The 22,347-nt window shown below is 33.6% G+C and overlaps 1 protein-coding gene across 2 annotated transcripts; it reads right to left on the minus strand.

Moving 5' to 3' along the window:
- Positions 1-622: 622 nt before the first annotated feature.
- LOC134534998 (ras-related protein Rab-14) lies at positions 623-19,313 on the minus strand. Of its 2 annotated transcripts, none has more exons than XM_063373802.1 (8): positions 18,922-19,313; positions 18,569-18,674; positions 11,721-11,847; positions 10,339-10,456; positions 9,284-9,402; positions 8,079-8,147; positions 5,344-5,452; positions 623-2,773 (listed from the first exon to the last, which is right to left on the minus strand). In XM_063373802.1, the coding sequence occupies exons 2-7, from the start codon at positions 18,672-18,674 to the stop codon at positions 5,344-5,346; spliced, it is 648 nt and encodes a 215-aa protein (XP_063229872.1). In that variant the 5' UTR covers positions 18,922-19,313; the 3' UTR covers positions 623-2,773. The 2 variants fall into 2 exon arrangements, with proteins under 2 accessions (XP_063229872.1, XP_063229873.1); XM_063373803.1 differs by having other exon boundaries at positions 19,011-19,292.
- Between the last annotated feature and the right edge of the window lie 3,034 nt (positions 19,314-22,347).

Here is a 22,347-nt window from a genome sequence, read left to right on the forward strand (position 1 = left end):
GAAAACTTGTGTTCACAAATTGCTGGTCCAATGTCACGGGATTAACAATTGGCAGTTAAAATATTTATTTACGAACACTACCAACAGTTGTCGGATACATGGCATATTTTTATTGGTTATAATTAACAGTAAGATTTCAATTGTGTGCATGGCCTGCTATGCACTAGCTTATGATTTTGATTTTTAATTGTGAACCCAACTTAATGCATTTTTTCTTAATTATTTAAATATACATTCCTGTAAAGATATATTAACATTTCATTACTAAGAAACATTTTCTTGACAACCATGATAGTAGCTGAAATACAATTGTTAAGTTACGCACAAAACTAAGTTTATTCCTTAAAAATGGTGTTGCCGTCTAGTTTATTTGCTAACTTTACTTCTCAATGGCAGTAACAGCCATGTTGGTTATGATTAAACTAAAAACATTAATTATATAAAAAATTTATTGAAGAAAATAATGAATGTCTCAAAAATCATAACCCTTTTGCACATCAAGTAATTACGTATGTGAAAAATCAAATAATTTGATTTACGCAGTACATTTTCAAAATGGAGACATGTAAAATAAAATTTACTTCTGCTGTAACTTCAAGACACTAAATAAAAACACAGTCAATGAAAATGAAAAGATAAATATATATGTACATATATTATACATCAGTGTAGCTTTTATTATGTCTACGCAAATTATTAAACAAGATTCTATAAAGGCATCTATACTATGCTACATTATCAAAGAATATATTTACTGTATAAATAAAGTGGAATGTTAGCACAACAAATGGTTGTAAAACTGCACACTCACAAAAGGACATCAAATTAACAAAACTATGGTTTTTATAATTCAACCATGAAAATCATGGTAAAAAAGAAGTCATCATTTTATTTTCTATCCACTCCCCACTCACTCCTAAAACTTGCATGCAAGAGTATTACTCCTTCAGGAAATACAATAAACCCAAGAAGATGCACTTCAAAACAACTTCTTTTTTCTTGAAAACCACCATCCCAAATTGTACGTGATAAAATTTTTGACAATATAATATACAATTTATAAATGTGTTGTCTATATAATACAGTATTTAAATACTAATAGTAATTGTTATACAATTTATACATGAATTTTCTAACGTCATTTACGCTGTAACATAAATTTAGCAACATTTATTATCACAACACACACATTTACTCTTGAAGTTTCTTAAAATGGTTCAAGAAATATTTACCAGCCTAGTGATACTACTACAGCTAAAAACATATTCTGCAATGTTGCAAAAACATTATAACCAAGCATAATGACAGTTACGATTAGACAGGAAAAAAAATAATTAAACAAACATGACTGTAAATGCTAGTTCTTAATGTGAACAAAATCCTGAAAATTTAAAAAAAAAATAATATAACTTGATTAATTTCTAATTACTTAAATCTTTAATTTCCATTTTGTTATCACTGAAACTTATGCAATTCCACATTTAAGACTGGGTACAACTTAGCGAGAATAACAAGCTGTTCTTTCAGAAAACAGTATGTTATAACATTCACTTCAAACTTTCTAACTGACTGCAAAAATGGGTGAAAGAAATGTAACACAGTATAATTACAAGCATCATAAAATATTTAAGTGATCAACCAGACAAAGCCAAGTTGTTAAGTAAATATTTTTTAATCACACATACTTATACGTATGCATCAATCTCAGTGGTTGTGAAACTTCCTAAAAGTATACTCATTCGCACACAAAAAACACACTAACACTCAACAGAAACAAGTTGCAACAATGAAAACAACAAAACAAAAAAATAATTAATTGTTCAACGTTTCAATTCAAATAACTTTATACAAAGGAAAGAATAGATAGCCCAAAAAATAACACTGGTGGGAAGAAATTATTTACAACTCTTATATAATATTCTTGATATAGTTAACAAAGCACCTAACATTTCCATTGGTTAAAATTTTTTTTAACATTTTTATGCAAAACCGACTTCTACTTTGTAATTGAAAAACAAACTCCACCAGTGTCCTGGAGGGAAAATTACCGACCACTAAATATTCGGAATTTCGAGCAAAACTGCATTTTGAGCTTCCCTAATTGAAGACAATGTTGCCCATGCAATCGTTGCTGTGAAAGCAAAATTGTAACCTGTGAATTGATAATGGTTCACAAAAATAACATGGGAATTGGCACTACATAGGCAAGCCGGAGATATATCACAGAGAAAATTATTTGGCTGCTTTACATTAAATACTGTGTAAAAATGTGTACAACATACATACATGAAAATGAGATAAATTAATATATATGTATAAAGAACAGTTATATCAATTTTATTTTAACAAAGCTCTCATATTACTTGTAATAGTTTATGCACAAGCACATACACAAATCAGTTAATGACTGTTTACCTTTGAAAAAGTATTTATGTACTAAAGTTGCCAACCAAAAAGTTCTAAAAATGGGCTCTGAAATGTGAGAAAATGATTATGCACACTTTTTCACAAAGTGACAACTGCATCAATTTGTGTGAATGTAAAGAAAATTGAGCACTGTAGCAAAACAACAGAATGACAGGTTTCAACATCCATTCTACAAAGTCAATTTTGTTTGGGGTGGGAGAAATCAGCTCCTTTTGAGACCGACAATTTGAATCAGAACAGTTTCCACTTTACTTGTATCACAAAGAAAAGTTCCAGGAGTCACTGCTGCCGGCAGCGAGACAGCAGCTCTGCCAACACGACGACCACCGCTTGCCTGCCATCGCACCTGTCGCCACAAAGCACGACAGTCACACTTCAGCACTCAGTACTACAATAAAGATGTAGCTAGAAATGTATGAGTGGACTGCTTATCGAGACTCAAGAAAATCTTTCTGTAAAAATTACGTACTTTCATCACCGCACTTGAAATCACATACACTTTATAATAGCTTTTTGGTTAAGTATCACTGTATAAAATTCTTGTTACATGTTTGTTTTCAGTTAATTAGTTGTGAACCTGAACAAAAAAGAGTGACTGGTTGATTTTGAGTTGGATTTTTGGGGTGGAGAAAATTTTTTTCTTCAAAAGTCAATTTTAAGTGTTTAGATTCAAGTGAAAGTTTTTTTCATGATAATGCTGTATTTTTCATTTCTATTTCCAATTAATATTTCTGATATTGCCCGAATGCTGAACTGCAGTTCTGAATGGATACTCTTGAATATCAGGGCCCTCCAGGGTAATACAAAGTAGAGAATCACGTGCTGACTCGAGTCCATTTTTATTAGCTTCATTTGAGAGAAGTGTCTGTCACAGTCAGCTGTGTGAAGCAGAATGATTCTGTATCCGTGCTTACTTGGCATGTAAGGAAACAAACTTGCGACAGTTCTGTCATTGCAAAGGAAATGTACACGTTCAGTAGATCATTTCTTCTTGTGGTTATCAACTACGTTTTTCTTGATTTTACAACATTCTTGATGAACTTTTTTTATCAAAACAATATATTGCATACAGCTTTTTAAATTCTTCTGTTCTACGAGTATTAAATAAATGGTCACGTGGTGATGGAAGATAAGACAGATCAAAGACCAAAAAACAAGTTATGATATCCCATTAGTAAAAATTGTCTGAATGTTTCATTGGGTACTGCATATTGAGATACCTACCCCAGTTTGTTGTTCTTGAACTGAACACAGGTATTTGGTTTTCAATGACAGAAACACCTTTACTAGATAGAACACATTTCCAAGTAAGCAACTACTTCACAATCACTCTCAAAACCCAACATTTTGAGCTTTGTGATGGTTGAGAATACAAATGATCTGATAATACTGAGGTCACCATTCTCTTGTAACAACTTACTGGTAGTGCATAACAAACAAAAAACAAACTTAGCAACAAATAAGTTTTCAGATGCATAAGAACGCAGTCCTCTGTCCTATGCATCATATTTCCTTTCCAAGCTTTGTACAACTGTGAGATAAGAACACATGCTCCATAGCTCAGCCACACATGTCAGGGGTCGGCAGACTGCGGCTTGAGAGCAGCATGCTGCTCTTTTCATAGGATTTAAGTTTTAAGGCTCTAAAATAGCACAAAAAGAAAATGCAGAACAAAATGAAACGACAAGTCACAACGCTTGTTCTCAACCTGTGCTCGCACCTACCACTGCACTCGCCCAGCTGCTCTTATAGAATCATAATTCATTAATTAAATATTTTAGGTTTTCTTACTTTTCTTGTTAGGTGTTCTTGCAAAGCTATACTAATGACTACCATATTTTTTTTTTACATTTACGTGTTTTTTCTCTCCCTAAGTAGCCTTTATTTTGAAGACTTTTAGTGAAGTAAAATATTTTGATTTTATCTCACTTTTTTTTTATCGTCTTAAAATTCCATAGAGATACAGAGCAACTACCATGTTGCGGCTCTCTAACACATTGGAGAATATGTTTTCTTAATATTTGGCTCCTCTCATTCTAAAGTCTGCAGACCCCATGCCTAGTGTGACTTTGCCTTGATGGTCTTGAGGAAACAAGAGACTGCAATTCATGGAGCCCAGCACTTCTAACAGAGCTTTCTGATCAAAATCAAACATCTGCCTATTGATGTCACTACTTATTTTTTAACTCCATGTGTCACGGGATACAGCCAAATTCAATCTGTGGCCAGCACAATGGACACCAAGTGTCGACAATTCTCAATTCTTGTTAAACTTCAATTTGTTTTTGTTGAATCTTTTTTTACATCAAAATTTTTGCCTGTAAGGACTGGTGCACCATCTGTCCCAGTATCACCTAAACTTGAGAAACACAAATCACTAGCTTCTAAATATCTAATGTGTTCCCAAACATGATGGATTTAAGAGCTTTTAATCAACAGGCAATCATGCCAAATTGTTGCACTACTTTACATTGAGCTGTACATCATTTATCATAGAGATGGCTTTTATATAAAAGGAACCAAAGAACCTATGCATGACACCGAGAAAAAAAGGTTGTAAAGTTAAAAATTGTCATTTTAAATCTAGCTAGATGGTGGTTGGTTCAGTGCAATGCAGAAGGCTGCAAAGGCTACAACAAGCTCTGTTCTAATTATTATATAAAAAAACTTTATACGTTTCTAATGCACTTGGTGCACATAACTAAAAAAAAAATCAAAAAGATGTTGCTTGGTTCTCTTCATACAAAAGCAGTCCATAAACGAGAACTGTCTACTTGGATGTATACTACTATAGTAATAAAACAAGGGTTAGAAGAACACTAGCAGTAATCATCATCCATACAACAATTATTCCACAACATGACTACCAGCATAGATGTAGCACTGATGTACTTACAGCATAAAGAGAATTCTTACCTAGCAAGCACAGCTGTCTTTGTTGGCTTGCTGGTCATTAACCAAAGTAGTACGGCCAGGCTGAGAGGGCTTGTGTTGCACACCAGATTCTGCAGCGTTCAAATCCAACCTTCAAACATTAACGTCACATATATAAGCATATAACCTACAATGCTCAAAAAATTAAAAATCATAAAATGACAGTGCTCATTAGAAAAACAGATTGTAATAAATGACCAATATTAAAATTAGTTATACAAAAAAAAATGTGTGTGTGGAGTCCACGCATGACAGAAGTGAAACTACTTGCTTATTATATTATTAGATACAGGAAACATAATTCACTTTGGCTGAGGTTACCGATATATAAAAAAAATTCAAGTATTCGAGCACTGAATATAATTCACTTTGGCTGAGGTTACCGATATATAAAAAAAATTCAAGTATTCGAGCACTGAATTATGCTATCTCGAATGTATGCAAGTGTGAAAGTATGCAAGTATGTATACTGCGTCATTACTATCCCTCCCTGGCCATCTCTTCATCTACTGGTTCCCCCACCACGTACCTAACTATTCCCATCCTCTCCCAGTTCCGTCGTGAACTGTTCCTCCACCATGTATATAACTGATCCCCTCATACGATTGGATCTTTCTAAACGCTCAAAAATTGCAGCCCCCTCAGCAAAGTTAAGTTTCACTTCAAATAAATTTGTATTCTAATACAAATAAATTTTGTTTTTAAAACATATGCACATACAATCACGTAACCTCTAACCTAAGCAGACATCAGTTTCATGTAGCAGACGGTTTTGATTTGCTTTCTTCGTTATTACATACGTACACCGGGAATTTTTTTTGTTACACGACAGAAATTTTAGGACAAAATTATCAGCCAATACTGTAATCAATCTTAAGTTAAAACAAATACCTCACCCCTAATACACAACTACTTCAAATTTTATTTTATTTTAAATAGGGATGGGACAATTCCAAAATTTTCGATTCCGATACCAGATTCCTTAAAAAATTCTTCGATTCTCAATACTCGATACTCACCTAGTTAACTTAATATTAAATAATTCAAATTCTATTTGCAACATTTTTTTTTTCAGCTTTCAATACATATATGATTTAGCATACATCATAACTTCATATTTATCAAATTTGAGTACACAATGTTTACATCATTAGAAGTTAATGGCTCAATGTCAAAGGGGTCAAACTAACCTAAAATTTGTTTTGCAATACAGAATAAACTATAAAAAAAATATTTTAGGCTTTCCTTGAGCAGTATAAATATTTTAGTTCATACAACTTGCCTAACTTAGAGAAGGGTACAAATTAACTAAAAAATTTGTGAAATTAAACAGTAACAAAATTAAGTAACAACTAGAGAACTAGCAAATTAAAGTGTTGTACTTGATTGTGGTATTTTGGCGTTAAGTTACATTTAAGAAACACACACAAATTCATTCGTTGTTATTTCGGCATTGTGGTAACGACCCAACAAAATCTATAAAACACTGTTGACCAACTAATCATCATTGTCACACCATTCGAAAATGAATGTTTGTTTACATTTTTCAGCTTTTTGGCGCGATTTAAAATGCTTGTGCTGCCCCGTGCGGCTGGGTGACGAAGTAAAGATAGTTCCCAAGGTCCCCTTTAAGAGTTTCCAGAGCCTGGTACCTGGTTTGCCCGATGATCTGCTTGATACTACGACGCTGTTCCAACTATATGCCAGCGCCCCCGGCTGACGTGGTATGGCCACTCACGTAAGGCTGTTCCAAACACCATTCGCCACCGTTTGCTCAATCATCTGCTTGCTTTTGTATTTATCCGGTGTTGCTGTTCCAAGCTGATGTCAGTGCCCAGAGCGGTGTGCGTAGGCTTTAAAACTTCGCTTGTTTGTCTTATCTATCCAAACATTATGCCGGAAAGGAAAATAAACGCAGTAGTTTTGCGTATTTTTACAGTATATTTTTGGGTTTAACATTATAACGTGAGCGTGTGTAAGCTTTTGTTTGCTTTAGTGCATTTATGATTAATGTTCAGTGGCGGCCATGTTGCGGTGTTTGTTTACCAGTGACGAGACAAGTCTTTACCCAGTATTTAAATTTCGCGTAAAAACACTGCGATTTTGCATTTAAATACTAAATTTCGAATTTAAAATGCTGTGTTGTGGCGATTTCGTGTAAAAACTGTATTTTACGGTGATTTCGCATTTATTGTTGTTTAATCGCGATCGCAAAAAGAACAGGCCCCTACTAATACGCAATGATAATTTTTTTATAAATAATTTTTGTACTTTTGACTTGTGTATAACATCGACCCAAGTTTTAGATTTTGTTTATTTGGGGAAATATGACTGTGTTATATATACATCTAGTCAGTCATAACCCCACTCAACGAGTCGTTAAATAATTGTATCTGACAGATTTGCAATGTTGTGGAATGATTTTTTTTTGCTACATGCGGGAATCAAATTTTATCACAGATTCTCGATTATCGATTATTAAAGTAGAATTGGTAGGTATCGATGAAATCAGGAATCTGTTTTCCCATGCCATCCCTAATTTTAAACCATAATAACTTATTTGTTATTATAAGAGGTCACACAAAACATTAGGTACCTACAAGGATCATAAAATTTTTTTTAAGGAACTTAAAAATATTAGTATTTGAGTCATTAGGTAATGGTTTATCCAATAACAAATCATTGGCCTATGGGAAATATTTAAGTTTACATCATACCTTCCATCTTGGATGCTCTGATATATCTTTTTAGCAGTTTCCAGAAAAGCTTCTTCAACATTTTCACCACTGGAAAGGATAAAAATAAAATTATACACATTTTTTATTTCATAATAAGTGATACAAGACTTTTTAAATGGTATATTATCTTAACTATACTTACTAGTTTCCAACCCTTATTTCAGTATCTGTCAGTAAAACCTAAGTACTTCTGCAGTTTTTTAAACTTTGAGTCACTAACATTGGAAATACATTGAAAGGTCTTAAACCTGTCATGTTTAGAAACACGGCTGTGTTAGAAGAGGTTTTACCAGATTATTGAACATGAATATAGTTTTAAAAAGGAATACCAAATGTGAAACTGTGGAATGATACCCACCAGAAAACAGGAAACACTGTACTGAAATGAGAAAGCAATGAGCGAACTAAAAATGCCAGCAGCGCAATAATGTGACCCTCTAGCAAAGGGCAACAGCCAAAATCCACCCAAATGACTAAAGACCTTTCCCTAACAGCAGCGTAATGTATATACATATTATGTTCTGCTGAAGCCAGATTTCCTAGTGTTTGATATATTGTGTAACAAAAACAAAACACATGTTTTTGAACTAATTTATTTTAAGCTCCAATATTACTGATTTATATTTTACATTACGGAAGTTTTTCAAGAAAATTTTGAGATTTTTTTAAAGTACCAATTGATAAAGATGCCAAATTTGTATTCTGAACATAAATCAGTCAATAGTAATTCTTATTTTAATAGCACTTATCATTTTTCTGTATTTATGTGATGTTTAAAAAGTCAACACTATACATATTTTGTAGTTACGTTATAATTTTAGCTGTAATGAATAAATAATTGTATTAATATGGAATAACATTTATATCAAATTTTAGGAAATAATCGGCTACAAGTATTCAAGAGGCAGCTAATTACAAATTGCATCTATGCACGACCCAAGGTTGTGAATTAAAGAGTTCTAAATGAGGTTATCATATGTGACAGAAAATATTAGTGATGTTTGATATGTGTAGCCATGAATATCTTATGATTTTATTTTCAATACCTATGTATATTTTTTCTAAACTATAGAAGTTATCGAGCAAAGTTAACTAGTAACAACTCATATTTAATGTAAATAAAAATACAGGGATATAAGTGTGTTAAAAATTTTTTTAAGTTAAAAAAAACTTCTACAACTTACGTTTTTCCACTGGCTTCAACAAACATGAGGCCATTCTCATCTGCAAACTGTTTGGCCTCTTCATAGGTGACATCTCTTTGGGCTTCAAGGTCACACTTATTTCCTATCAAGAATATTACCTGCAAACACAAAACATTCACAAATAATTTAATCATACAAACATTTGGTTGTTCCAAGCCAGCAATATTTTTATCTCATTTAAAAAAAAAAATATATATATATATTTTTACAGGCTAAAAAAAAACCCCTGTGTTTGCAAAGTTACATTAAAATAAAATGAATTATTTGGACGTAAAAGAACAAAGGATTTTATCCCTTTATAGGTCACTTCAAACAACACCTCGAGATGGAAGGAAGAAAGCTAATTCTTGCCAAGAAAGTTACGCCTAATGATGTTGCACCAGCACGATGAACATTAGAAGATACTCTACTGTTTTCACTGGGCGCATCATTGTCCCCCTTACATTTCCCCTCTCTGGGGTTCTCATTGGGTCTGCAAATGCACGGCTTGCATGCCCAAAAGGCTTAAAAAAATAGAGGTTAAATCCCTGGCTCATCCTCATTATAGTATTTCTATAACTTTTGTATAGTTCTTCGGATGCTGCAGCATGTGTGTCAATGTGAGTCATGGTAAAACGTAATTTATAGTTTCTTGTTATTGGCAGGTATGTGGTGGTCATAGCACATATTTTGCATACTATGCATAAAATCAAATAAGACTTAAGTATTTTACATATTGTAATACCACATTTTATTGCCAACCAATTTCAACTTACTTTCATAATTTTAAAACAATTACAACACAGTCATTTATGAACTTCCACACTGCAAAAATCTTACGTAAACATTAAAAAAAAAAAAAAACTACTTTAATTTCTTTGAAGTTGAATTAAATAAGAAAAAAGTGAAACTGTGCTTAATTCTCAGCTACTTTCAACGTCTATCCTTCCTGTGATCTACTATGACCATACAGTTAAAAGCATGCAACCGTGATGAAAACACAAGATGGCAGGCAACAGTTTATAACTGCTAATAAGGACAGTTTCATCACTTACAGTGCTAGGATTTGTGAGGTTGCGAGTGTCGGTCAACCAACTGCTGAGGTGATTGTAGGTCGAGCGTCGCGTAATGTCGTAAACCATGAGGGCCCCAGCTGCACCACGGTAGTACGACCTTAAGAAGAGGGAAGAATAAACTTTACCACCAAAGATGGAAAACATAGGTTAACCTTTCAATGTGGGTATTAACTGTACTGCACAAGCCAGCCTGCTTGTGGTTACTGAATGAATAAAGATACTACAAATCAAATACAATACAAACTAGAGTTGTCCAGTTGGTATGGAAGAAACCATAACGGAGATGAGTCTGACCTCTGACTAGCTTTAATTGGTCCACCTTTTAAATACATAAAAACACTTGAAACAATTTGCCTGGCACCGAAAACACAGTTTAAGTTTCGTAAATTATTACTCTAATTCTTGAAAACATCAAGTGATTTTTTTTTACTGCTTTTTATTTTTCATAATCATACTGTACCAGATTATTCACAAAAACATTGCAAAACAAAGTTCACTGCTTCTAAAACAATTCACGTTACAATGGTACCGAAATGTCCGATGAAACAAAAATGATTTATTACAGAAATCACTTTTTAAGGTCTCTTCGAAGCACGGTACAACCAAAGGACACAGTCCTTGGAACGATGACTAAATCGCATTTGCCTTGTTGTGGGCCATGGTCAACGAATTGTATTGAAAAAGTTCCAAAATGATTCACAGATAGGAGTTGCCAGGACCATAGCAGCAAAATTCACTTCTCAAATGAGTTATTCCACTTAATTTGTAAACCGCTATCCAACAAAACCTACCAGTATTATGACAAAACAACGACCGCTGAATGTCCTGACTACCTCCATCCACGAGGGTGGGAGGTGGTCAAGTGACCCCAACAACCAACACACTAGCTTTTAACAATCACAGCACAAGTTACCATACGTGGAAAAAAACTTGCATACATATAATTGGGGACTTTCCCTTCTCTGTTTATTTCTAATCTTTTATCATGTTTTCCATCACACTGGTACATGTACTTGAGAGCCCACAGTTAGTGGGAAACAACTGTTCCTGTCTCTTTCCTTGCACTTCAGGGCATCACCTGTCTCGCTTCTAGCAACAAATGTTACGCAAATATGGATGATGACACTAACACAAAATATCAAATAAAATACAATTTTAAAAAATACTATGAAATTATGTTTGATTACCTCATAATCTAGCCTACATGTTGAAATGGGTCAAATGACTTCTATCAAAATATGTACTATTCAAGTCTACTTAATGAAGGATTATCTGATGCTACTTAAATAGATAAAAAAAAAGACAAAAATTAAAAAAAAAAAACTAGTATATACAATACCATTTTAAACACACTGATATACCTCGTAACAGCTCTAAATCTTTCCTGGCCAGCGGTGTCCCAAATCTGCAACTTTATCTTCTGACCAGACACCTCAACAATTCGCGTCCCAAACTCCACACCAATTGTATGAGGGCAATCAGCCATAACTGTAACAACAAATATAACTTCCTAACATCATTATAAACTATTAGTTTATTTTAATTAATTAATTTAAAGAAACTATCATTTAACAGTATGTTAACTATCACAACCACTAAAATAAAATTTACACAGCAGATTAAATTAAATATGTAAGGCAACTTAAAAATAAGAAACTTGAAAATATAAACATATAGATGGAATTGATAAAACTTTTCATACGTACAGACTTGTAAGTATAATAAACATGAGAAATCTTTTGCATTAAATTTGGTATTGCTTAGTGTTTTCAACTAAAAACGGCATTACATGATACCATTTACATGTGAATTAACGTTTTTCCATTAGTTTTATTTTGATATAACTTTCATTAGACCATGCCAATTCAATGTTAATTGCACACAATTTTGACTGTACTAAGAGAATTGGTAAAATAAATAAGACTTATTTCTGGAAGCCCAATATAATTATCTACAAGCAGATACAGTATTATAATGGATTATTTAAGCCACTTAAATATTGGCACCAAAATAAATTTTTATTCAAATGGACCTACTAAGATGTCTATTAACTGATAATTATTTAAGTTTAACAACTACTGTGATTTTAACTCATCAGATACTACAATTGTTATCAAATGCCTCAGCCTGTAGGTTTATCACATTTCACACCCTACTTTTCAAAGTACTGTTTATAAATGATAAAATTTGGAAGTTGACAGCTTAGGAAGATTTTTGGGAGAGTTAAGTTATGTGCCTTCCATACTAGTAACTATATATAAAGCTTTTGATAGACTGTCAGGGAATTCACAGGAGAAGTCGATGACTATGACCAACCGAGCCATTTGTCAATAATCAAGTGTGCCCCTTAACTTCAAACCAGTTAACAGATCAACTCCAAAACTTCAGAGGAAATTAATTAATTGAACCTATATATTTTTTTTCAAGTTTTATAAACGAGGCAGATTCTCACTAGGATGAATTTTTAACAACTTAAGTTCTAACACATTTTCTCAGACTACATACTTAAAACCCATAAATCCCTAATAGAAACCAATAAAGTTTTTAAGAGTTGTAACATAAAGGACCCCTTAACTGGGCACATATATGGTGTCCAGAGCTTCAGAAACAAAAATATTTGAAAACTGCTCAAGATATACAATATATACAATATATAAGTAATTAAGATGTGCGGGGGGTGGATGAGTAGTTCTGTTTTCGTATTTTGTTTTTAAACTGTATTTTTAGAAGAGTGAAAATGGCTAAAATGTATGTTTTCGGAATAATGTTTAGGCATGAAACACCCAGTGTATTATTCTTGAAAGCACCCAAAGGCCTTGGCATTACACCTTTATGTTCATTTCTCCACCATCTGACATTATTGTTATCACTAATCTCACAGTTGTCATATGCATGACAAGAAGACTGCACGCCAGATCAGAGCCTTGCGTTTAGAGGCGATACCACGCTAGAAGCACCTACGAGCATCACAGTTTATCATTCTGCCTTACTAATACAGATACGCCCCTTATGAGGCAGGCCCCTTTGGACTGAGTAGTGAATATTATGACAACATTTTCACAAGTTAATTTAAATATGAATTGTGTGTATATTTCATCAAAGTAATATTAATGCAGTGCAGTATGTAACTAGTACGTTTTACTGTAGAAACAGCTTCAATCATAAAATATGTTTTGTATAGGGTTAGACAAACTGAATGGGTATGTTGGCATACCCATTTAGAAAATACATATTGAGCAAAAATACCCTCTGTATCCAAACATTTTTGTTCAAATTTTTAATATTTTTCATAAGTTTTACCGAAATTTGATCTTTTTATGTAGCGTGTTTTAATTTTAATCGTTAATTTATTTGTTGGATGCAAAGAACAACTAAATAATTAGCTGTGAACTCAAAAGTTACAAAAATGGAAAAAATAGGCAAAAACATCAACTTTAACTTAATTTAAAAAATAATAATAACATTCAAGAAATACAAATGCTTTTAAAAATTTCCCTAGCTAAAACACTATACTAAATTGGTATAAAACTACAAGCTTATGTAAAAATGAGCCACAAGGGGGAAATGGAGTAAAATTACAAAACAAATAATTTTTTATTTGTTTATCAAAAGTTACAAATCTGACTAATATTGCACCCTTATTTCTATTACTACAACAGCGTGTATTAGAATAGGATTTGTGACTTTTTGTTTAATAAATGATTATTTTTAGTGTTTTGTTTGCACTAATTTTTCCTTTGAATCTCATTTTTTACACAAGCTGATAGTTTTATACTAATTTAATACACTGTTGTAATAAACAATACCTGGAAAGCTTTGCATTTGAAATTCTTGAATATAATAATTTTTTAAATCAAGTTACAGTTGACCTTTTTGCCTATTTATTTCCACTTTTCTGACTTTATGAGTTCATAACTAATTCTTTAGTCATTCTTTGCATCTAACAATGCCTTGCATAGACAAAGCAGGCATCAGGGACCATACACAAATAAATGGATCAAATCTAAAACACAGGGGAAAAAAGGTATAGGGGTCAAGAGATCAAATTTTGGTAAAACTTAAGAACTATATAAAATAATACCAAAAAAAAATTTTTTTACCCCTAGACCCTTTATGCTCAATATGTATTTTCTAAATGAGTCTACCAACACACTTGTTGAGTCTGTCTAAACCTCTACAAATCAACATGTGTTTCAATAGCAGATATTGCTACATAATTTGAGTTTTTTTTTAAAAAAAAGGCCAAGAAATAAAAAAAAAATGTAGTGATTATATTATTAATGTTCCTTAACCAAAACCCCCATTGACCCATGCCTGCCCTGTAAGAATGAACAGGCCAGTAAAGACAAGGGCTACCATTTTGTTGCAATCGCGAGTTGCTATGTAACATTTACAGTGTCATTTTTACATGTCTCATAGCATAATTGATTACCACAAAGCCTGAAAATGCATTTCATTTTTACACTTCCTGAAATTTCTTTATCATCTGTAAGATAACAATTTCATTACCAGTGACAGAATTATTTCCCAGTACCTACTATGTTTACAGGATATAATTTGTACTATGATGAATACGAATTGAATAAGAATTTCACATATTGATTGAAATTTTATGTTGTAAGCGGTCTAAGTCATTAAGAACGTGAGTTATTCATATATCTCCATATTTTGTAGAATTTGTATTGTAACTGTTGGATTTCATTAATGTATGTTCCCAAAGTTAGATTTTCACAAATGTTGCCAACTCGTAAAAAAAAAAGGTTTTGTGGGTTAGGTCATCTATATTGACACATTAATTATGTAATTAATGTAGCAAACATAATCTAATCAAGTATTCACACATTTTAATTTAACTTAAATTGTAACGAGTAAAAATCGTGCCCGGCTAAGATGACTATCATACCTTGCATATAAATAAATGCTTAAAAAATATTTCATTTGAAATTGCAGGTATGTAGTTGGGTGCTAAGTTCTGTCTATTATTATTTCATTATTTAAAACTGTTACTGGTTGAATGTTAATAAAAGAGTTTGAACTTAATTTTTTTTTATTCTTCTCCCGACTAAATACATGTTCTTTACACAATATCCCCGAAAAAAAACACTCGCTTTTATAAATTGCTCCTCAAAACCCTGTTCCTTTACGAAATAATGTCCCTAGCGACCTCTTAGCCTGCTAGGTACGGAATAACACTGGCACTACGTCCTGGTGGACCAATAGAACACCCAGGCCTGTATCACACGCCTGGGGCCTAACATTAAAATATTTATTGAGCCGCCAAATTGCGCGACCTTTCTTCGGCACAGCACCTGAATGACTGACGAGGCTACAGGCAACTGCATACAACATGCAGGGAAGAGAGAGGTGCATGAGCTTACCAACCAATCACAACACAACTCTGTACAAGGTCACAACAATATACAAATTACCCCGAATCAAGGCTTTTCTACAAAAAACTAAACATTAAATTCACTGAGGAAAAGTTAGATTTGATATTGAAAAATTACCGGATCGTAACATAATTATCGTACACACCTTAAAAGCACAGAAATTCCTTCGTGCAACAACAGCCTAAGTCAATTCCTTAAATTAATGTGTATAAAATAGGAAACAAATTATGTATACATGTTCATTAACTTATACGTGTTAAAAAAATGGTTTGCAAGACCATTCTTCAAAATTAAATAAAAAATAAATGCTTAATTAGGATAAGTAAGATTCAAAACTGAGATTCGAATTAGAAAACAAGAAGCATAATTTTGATATATAAAAATAAACTAGGCTATGGTGTAATATTCGGCTTGGTGCAAACGTTTAAGGAGACCCTTAGTTACACCACACAACCTTCAGAACTGGGGGATATGGCACCATTTTTTTACCACGGGCCACCCTTTGTGGTAAATGTGTTTATTTTGATCAGACTTGTCAATAAAAAAATCAATAAAAAATCAACTAGACAATGGTGCAATATTCGGTTTGGTGCAAAAGTTTAAGGAGACCCTTGGTTACACCACACAACCTTCAGAATTGGGGGATATGGCACCATTTTTTACCACGAGCTCCCCACATGGTAACTGTGTGTATTTTGATCAGTCTTGTCAATAACATTTACCACAATATCATATACACACAGGCCCACATGGAAAAGCAAAAAAATGGCATAGATCACGTCAATGTACACTTATTGTACTGTTAAACTATAACCGGTGATTTCTGAGAAACCAGTAGGAATATAAAGACACTGTTTTCAGGATAAATACAGAAACATATCTAGGAGAGTTTAAAAAAATATATTTTCAAAATTTTATTATTAATTTCCGGAAAAGCAGTGACATAAAAATTTCACCAAATATAGTTTAAAGGCTTTTTTAAGCAAAATATTTACTAAGAAAAAATTAATTATACGAATATTCAAAATGATAAATGCAAGCGTGGAAAACTTGAGTCAATATGACATTGGCCCATATAAATCACCTTATCCATCTGAATGACAAAAATATAATATTTATTACTATTAAAAAATACTCATAATAGCTAGGGAGGGCAGGGGTCTCAAAATACCACAACCTGACAGTTTACACCGATTTACATTAGATTTAAGGTAGCTAACCCAGCTAAACCTAACCTAAACCACCTTTAAAGGTAACATTCTTACAGCGTGGTTTTTCCGTGAAGTAGGTAATAATAAAACTCCAAAATTATTTTTTTCAAACACTAGAACGTTCCTGAATTCATCCTGAAAACAGCATCTTTGTATTCCTACTGGTTTATGAGAAATCACTGTTTACTGCTTTCAATACAATATCTTCATATTGATGCAAGTTGAAAAAAGTTGGTCCCTACTGTGCATCCAAACCCCAGCATCAAACATTGACAAGGGTCTATTTTAGCAGTATGGAGGTACAAATCACCAACTTGGTATTGTGATCGCACATAACCCGACGTACAAAAAGGAATTATTACATTTCATACACACGACAATTTCTTTTAGGCACCAGGTTATGTGCGGTAGCACGTCGGTGCTTCGCGCCTCTATACTGCTAAAAAAAATCCCTGTCAATGGTTGAATCTGGAGTTTGGATGCACATTAGGGACTCACTTTTTTTTCCTTCCATTGTTTCCCAATATCCAAATACAAAATAAATGTTCTTATGTATGGAAAACCACATGATCGGCAATACAATTAAAACACAACTTGGCGACAGCTGCTTCACTGCATGGGCTATCTGTGTGACCTATAACCGGAAATAATTCAGAATACATTAGGAATTTAGAAACAGTGTTTTCAGGGTAAATACAGGAATGTCTCTAGTTTTAAAAGTTTTTTTTCCCCCTCAGAATTTTATCATTACCACACAGAAAAGCTGTACTGTGAGAATGTTACACCTTAAAAATGGTATACTACTTAAAACTTAATGCCAGTTTAATGGTGAATACGTAAAATGTTAGGAAGTATAAAAATGTACTTTCAGTTTTTTGACGTGACGTCTAATAAATTGATGAACGCAGGCTGACCGCACGAAAGTGTCCCGTAATGCACATTTTCCCGTTATGCTGTGTCCCGTTACGCTCATTGTATGCTTGCGCCGCATCTATCTCTTCCACTCGATTGGAACAGCCATCGATGTGACTTTTTCGAGGCACATTAAACTTGAAACACTCCCATTCGTTTCCTACTTTTCCTATAATCGTCCTATCCTTAACAGAATAACACAGATTGAAAGAAGTTAAATAGCAAACATGTATAAAAGTTATAGTTAAAAGAATCTCTTTGTTAAAGTAATAAACATATTTGAATTAATGAGTGCAAATGAAAGTAAATTTATCAATTAAATTGTAGATTTCATATCACTCTTTCTTTGTATCTATTCAAAATAGTGATAATTCAATGAAAATGATTCAATTTCTATTCATAAAAGTATGCAATCATTTCATCAATGTTTTGTTATGACGTCACGTTAAACTAACGTCCGTAAACCGACTTTACAGACAACCAATTTTTTATATATATTTTTTTAATCACACAAACTAGTGAACACTACCAGCTACTTAAACTGCTAACAGTGCCTATCAATAAAAAGTATAGTACATTCCATTAGAAGCACTTAAGCTTCACCATTTGCATCCATACATTCTCCCAAAGTTAAAGGTCTTTAAATGGTACAACCAGCTAATATTTAAACCAAATTAAAAAATTATTATAACTTACACTTCTTTTCTGTAAACTGATGGAGTAAGCATGATTTGCCTACACCCATGTCCCCAATGATGATATACTTGAAAATGTAGGAATAGTTGTAGGGCCCGGCCGACATCTAGAAAATTAATAAAATTAAAACAGGACTCTTAGAATATTTTCATTCCCTTAATAAAATAATTAAATTATAAACTATTAACAGTAGGCCTCAAGTTAAGCATTAAATATTATAAATAAGTAGGCACTAGTTAAACATAATTTTCCTATTGACGATGAGACTCAAAACTTAAATTTTCTGTAATTAGAAAACAATGGACCTGACATAGCCTACCCACAAACCTACATCACAACAAAAATTTACTCACCTTTTGTATTTTCTTACTTGATGTTTACAATGTTAATATCAATTCAATAACTTGATATTCCTTACAAAACAAGAGCACGGTCTACTCACAATTAAATGTTAGCAGAATTCCTACTTTTACTTGCTTCAACTGTGGTGTACAGAAAATATGGCCGTGCTACTGTCATACAATGTTGTATTTCACAAACTAAGTCACTACCACCACTACCTTATTTACTTAAAATAAACCGTGACAAGTAATTCGAAGCATTAGATACAGCAGACAATTATCTCCCCAATAAAAAATGATTCCTAAAACAGCATTTCCAAGATTAATTCAAGAAACTTTGAGTTATAACGTCAAAATCGTACACACCATAGAAATTACCAAACGAGATGCAAAAGCTTCGAACGATAAACAGGTAACATAGAGTACTAGTTAAACGGGCCTAATAACAAAAAGGCAAATAAATGTACGTCTGTTTCCATCCAACGCAAAGCGATGTTGGGAGACACATTTTCGATCAAAAATGCCATCAATCGTTTTTAACAAAAATTATATAACAATTTTGATATTACCTTTATTAAATAAACATAAGTCAGCAGATATAAAATTAAACAATTACACACAACTATTGCAGTTGTAAAAAAAGTGATTCGTATTTTTTAAATATTATCGCGTATAAATTATATTTAATATAAGTGTATTATAATATTCCCTTCCCCTAGCACCAGAGTCATAGCTAGGCCTGCTGGACACACACTCGGTTCGGGCAATATTTACAATATTTACAGCGTCGGAAAGTGGGTGCACAAGGTTCCAGGCAGCCCAACGATGTTCCAATGCCGTCTTCCTTCTTTGCAGTCAATAACTGTATACCTTTCATGCCAGGGTATATACTGCCACCCTTCGGTAACCCAAGAGGACTTACGCCCTGAGAGACGACAGCCGACGTCCACAGGTGGCGTGAAGCCTTCCGGGGCCATATTCAATTAGCCTTCACCCAGTAACGAGACCGGATGCGTCTCGCTGAGCCACCTTCGTCATCAAGTGAATCTACACTCAACGCCGGATTCACTTAACACCAAATACCATCCGCATAACCGGACTTCATAACGACTCAAATTCACTCGGGATAGTTAGGGCATGCCGTGTATTACCACTACGGACTGTGTGAACTACAGTGTTCCTCCGCCGTACCCCATACCTTTATTTCCGTAACCACTGGTTCACCTGCTGCTAACAAGTGATATCACTAGAGTCTACGTCCAAGTTCGTGTGTAGCATATGTAATCATTATTTTATTTGCTACATTTAACCATTCACTCGACGTTCCGTGTGTTGTACAGAAACTATCACTAAGCCCTTAGTAACCGTGTCGCTACCTATAATGACAGTAGTGGATCCAGAGGGGGGGGGGGGGGGGCTAAGGGGCTCAAGCCCCCTCCAAAAGCATCTGAGTCCACTATTGTTTTAGTGTTTGCCTTGATAAAGCCTAGCCTCAGCTGGGTCAAGCCCCTCCCAAACCAAAATCCTGGATCCGCCACTGAATAATGGACTGCATTATATAACGCCGTGCGACATGTACACTCCAGCATGCGAACATCCGGAGTAACACCTACCAACAGACGTCAGGACGAGCTCTCAGCTCCCGTACAAGACAGGTAATGCAACGGTACAGCCCCTTGCAAAGGGCTGTTTAGTAATAAACACAAATCACGAACACTCTTCTTTCATTTAACCAATCACAGTGTCCCTCCTCTGAGAACTCCCATGCACTAGTGCATAGAAAATATGCTAGTTGGCACTCCGGGCAAAACACATCGACTGCGTACAACAGCCGAAGCAGACAAGATGACGTCAAAGTGTTTTTCTTGCATTGGTTGCGTGCCATGACGTCTTTAAGTGTCCAGAGTGTCGTACTTTGAGTCAATGCGTTGACTTACCCTATTGGCTTTTGAAGTTTCACTTAAAAAATCGTGTGACACCTACTTACTGCATTGCAGGGAGTTCTTTACTTGATATTGGATTATGATGGGACACCAACTGGCAGACGTTTGTGTCTGTGCACAAATACACAGATATTGAGACACTTCCTCCAACATGACCAGGACCACTGAAGGGAAAGCCCGTGGCTAAGTTTTGAGAGTTTTTTTTAAAGCTTGGGTTTACTTCTGATAGGGCATAAATTACAAGTAATTGTTAATATAATTCATTGGAAATATTTCATCATGCACAGATTACATTTACAGTTATGGGCAAGTAAGGTTTGCAGTTTTTATTGTGGGATTTGAAGAGTATGTACATTGGTAAATAATAGGGAAGGACCCTTGGTTTTTCTCGCCCACAGCTAGTGATGACTTTTAAGCTTACTCCGTAATGATTTCAGTCCTTGAGAGCCAAAGTGAGTAAATTCTTTAATATGAATTGAATTATTATAATTGTCGTGTTTAAATTTCAATTCGAAATAGCACGCAGTCGTAGTATAATTTTAATTCATCACTTTCAAATTCCAATTATTTTGTAGCCCATTAAATTTTTTTCCGGCAACTTTAACAACTTTGAAGCTGAAAAAAAATGCATTAATGTTTTCTTATATACCATAATATTAATGAACTAAAATATTTCGAGACAAAATATCAATTCCAGGTTTTTAGTATCCTTTCCTGTATATTTTGAATTAATTTTATATATAGACATAAAATTCTTCTTTTGCAAATATGTAATCAATTTGATATACAAATAAATATTTTATGAGGCAAAAAATCTGTAATTTAAAATTTTATAAAATGCATAATTGAATAGAAATAATATTTAAATTTTAAATTTCATCTTAAAAAGAATATGTATTCAATTTGATGTACAAATAAATTTTTGTGAGACAAAAAATTTATATGAATTAATTTTATGTCAACACAAAATTAATTTTTTTACTCGTGACTGAAGAAAAATGGTATCGGAAATTATTAGTTTCTGTTAAAATAATTTTTTTTATTCATTTATGGTTCACAATTTTTGACAATAAATAAGAAAACGTGCCATAAGCATCACGATTTTATTTAAAAACGGCACGCTTATACGCCAATATATAGAACGCTTGACACTCGACGGCCAAAGACGAAAATTACTTGCAAACGCGTGAGACAATAGAAAGAGAGAACAAACGGTTTCATCTCACTCGCATGCTCTCGTCATGACGTAGAGGCCCGAGAATAGCCGAAGAACCTTCGTTTGTGTTTAGTTCACACGTACACTCGCACGCACACTAGCCCCACTTTTACAATTACGCTTTACTACTTTCTCTCCAATGTTTCTTGCTCATGTTTGCAAATACGAAGATGGACCTGAGATCCTTTTTTATGTATTTTTTAATCCTCCACAACTTTTGTTTGAAACGTTTTTCGCTTAAACGCCTAGATTCTGAGATAAACTTAGTCAAACTAATTT

The sequence above is a fragment of the Bacillus rossius genome, chromosome 8 (genome assembly GCF_032445375.1).
Source record: "Bacillus rossius redtenbacheri isolate Brsri chromosome 8, Brsri_v3, whole genome shotgun sequence".
NCBI classification, from domain to species: domain Eukaryota; kingdom Metazoa; phylum Arthropoda; class Insecta; order Phasmatodea; family Bacillidae; genus Bacillus; species Bacillus rossius.

What these genes read in the sequence shown, in the direction of transcription:
- LOC134534998 (XM_063373802.1), bottom strand. Translation starts at nt 18,674, where the DNA reads ATGTCGGCCGGGCCCTACAACTATTCCTACATTTTCAAGTATATCATC. An exon ending in GTTGAAGCCAGTGGAAAAAC is followed by an intron (nt 8,148 to 9,283) that starts GTAAGTTGTAGA and finishes TATCCTTTCCAG; the next exon opens with TGGTGAAAATGTTGAAGAAG. An exon ending in CAGAGCATCCAAGATGGAAG is followed by an intron (nt 5,453 to 8,078) that starts GTATGATGTAAA and finishes TAATGTTTGAAG; the next exon opens with GTTGGATTTGAACGCTGCAG.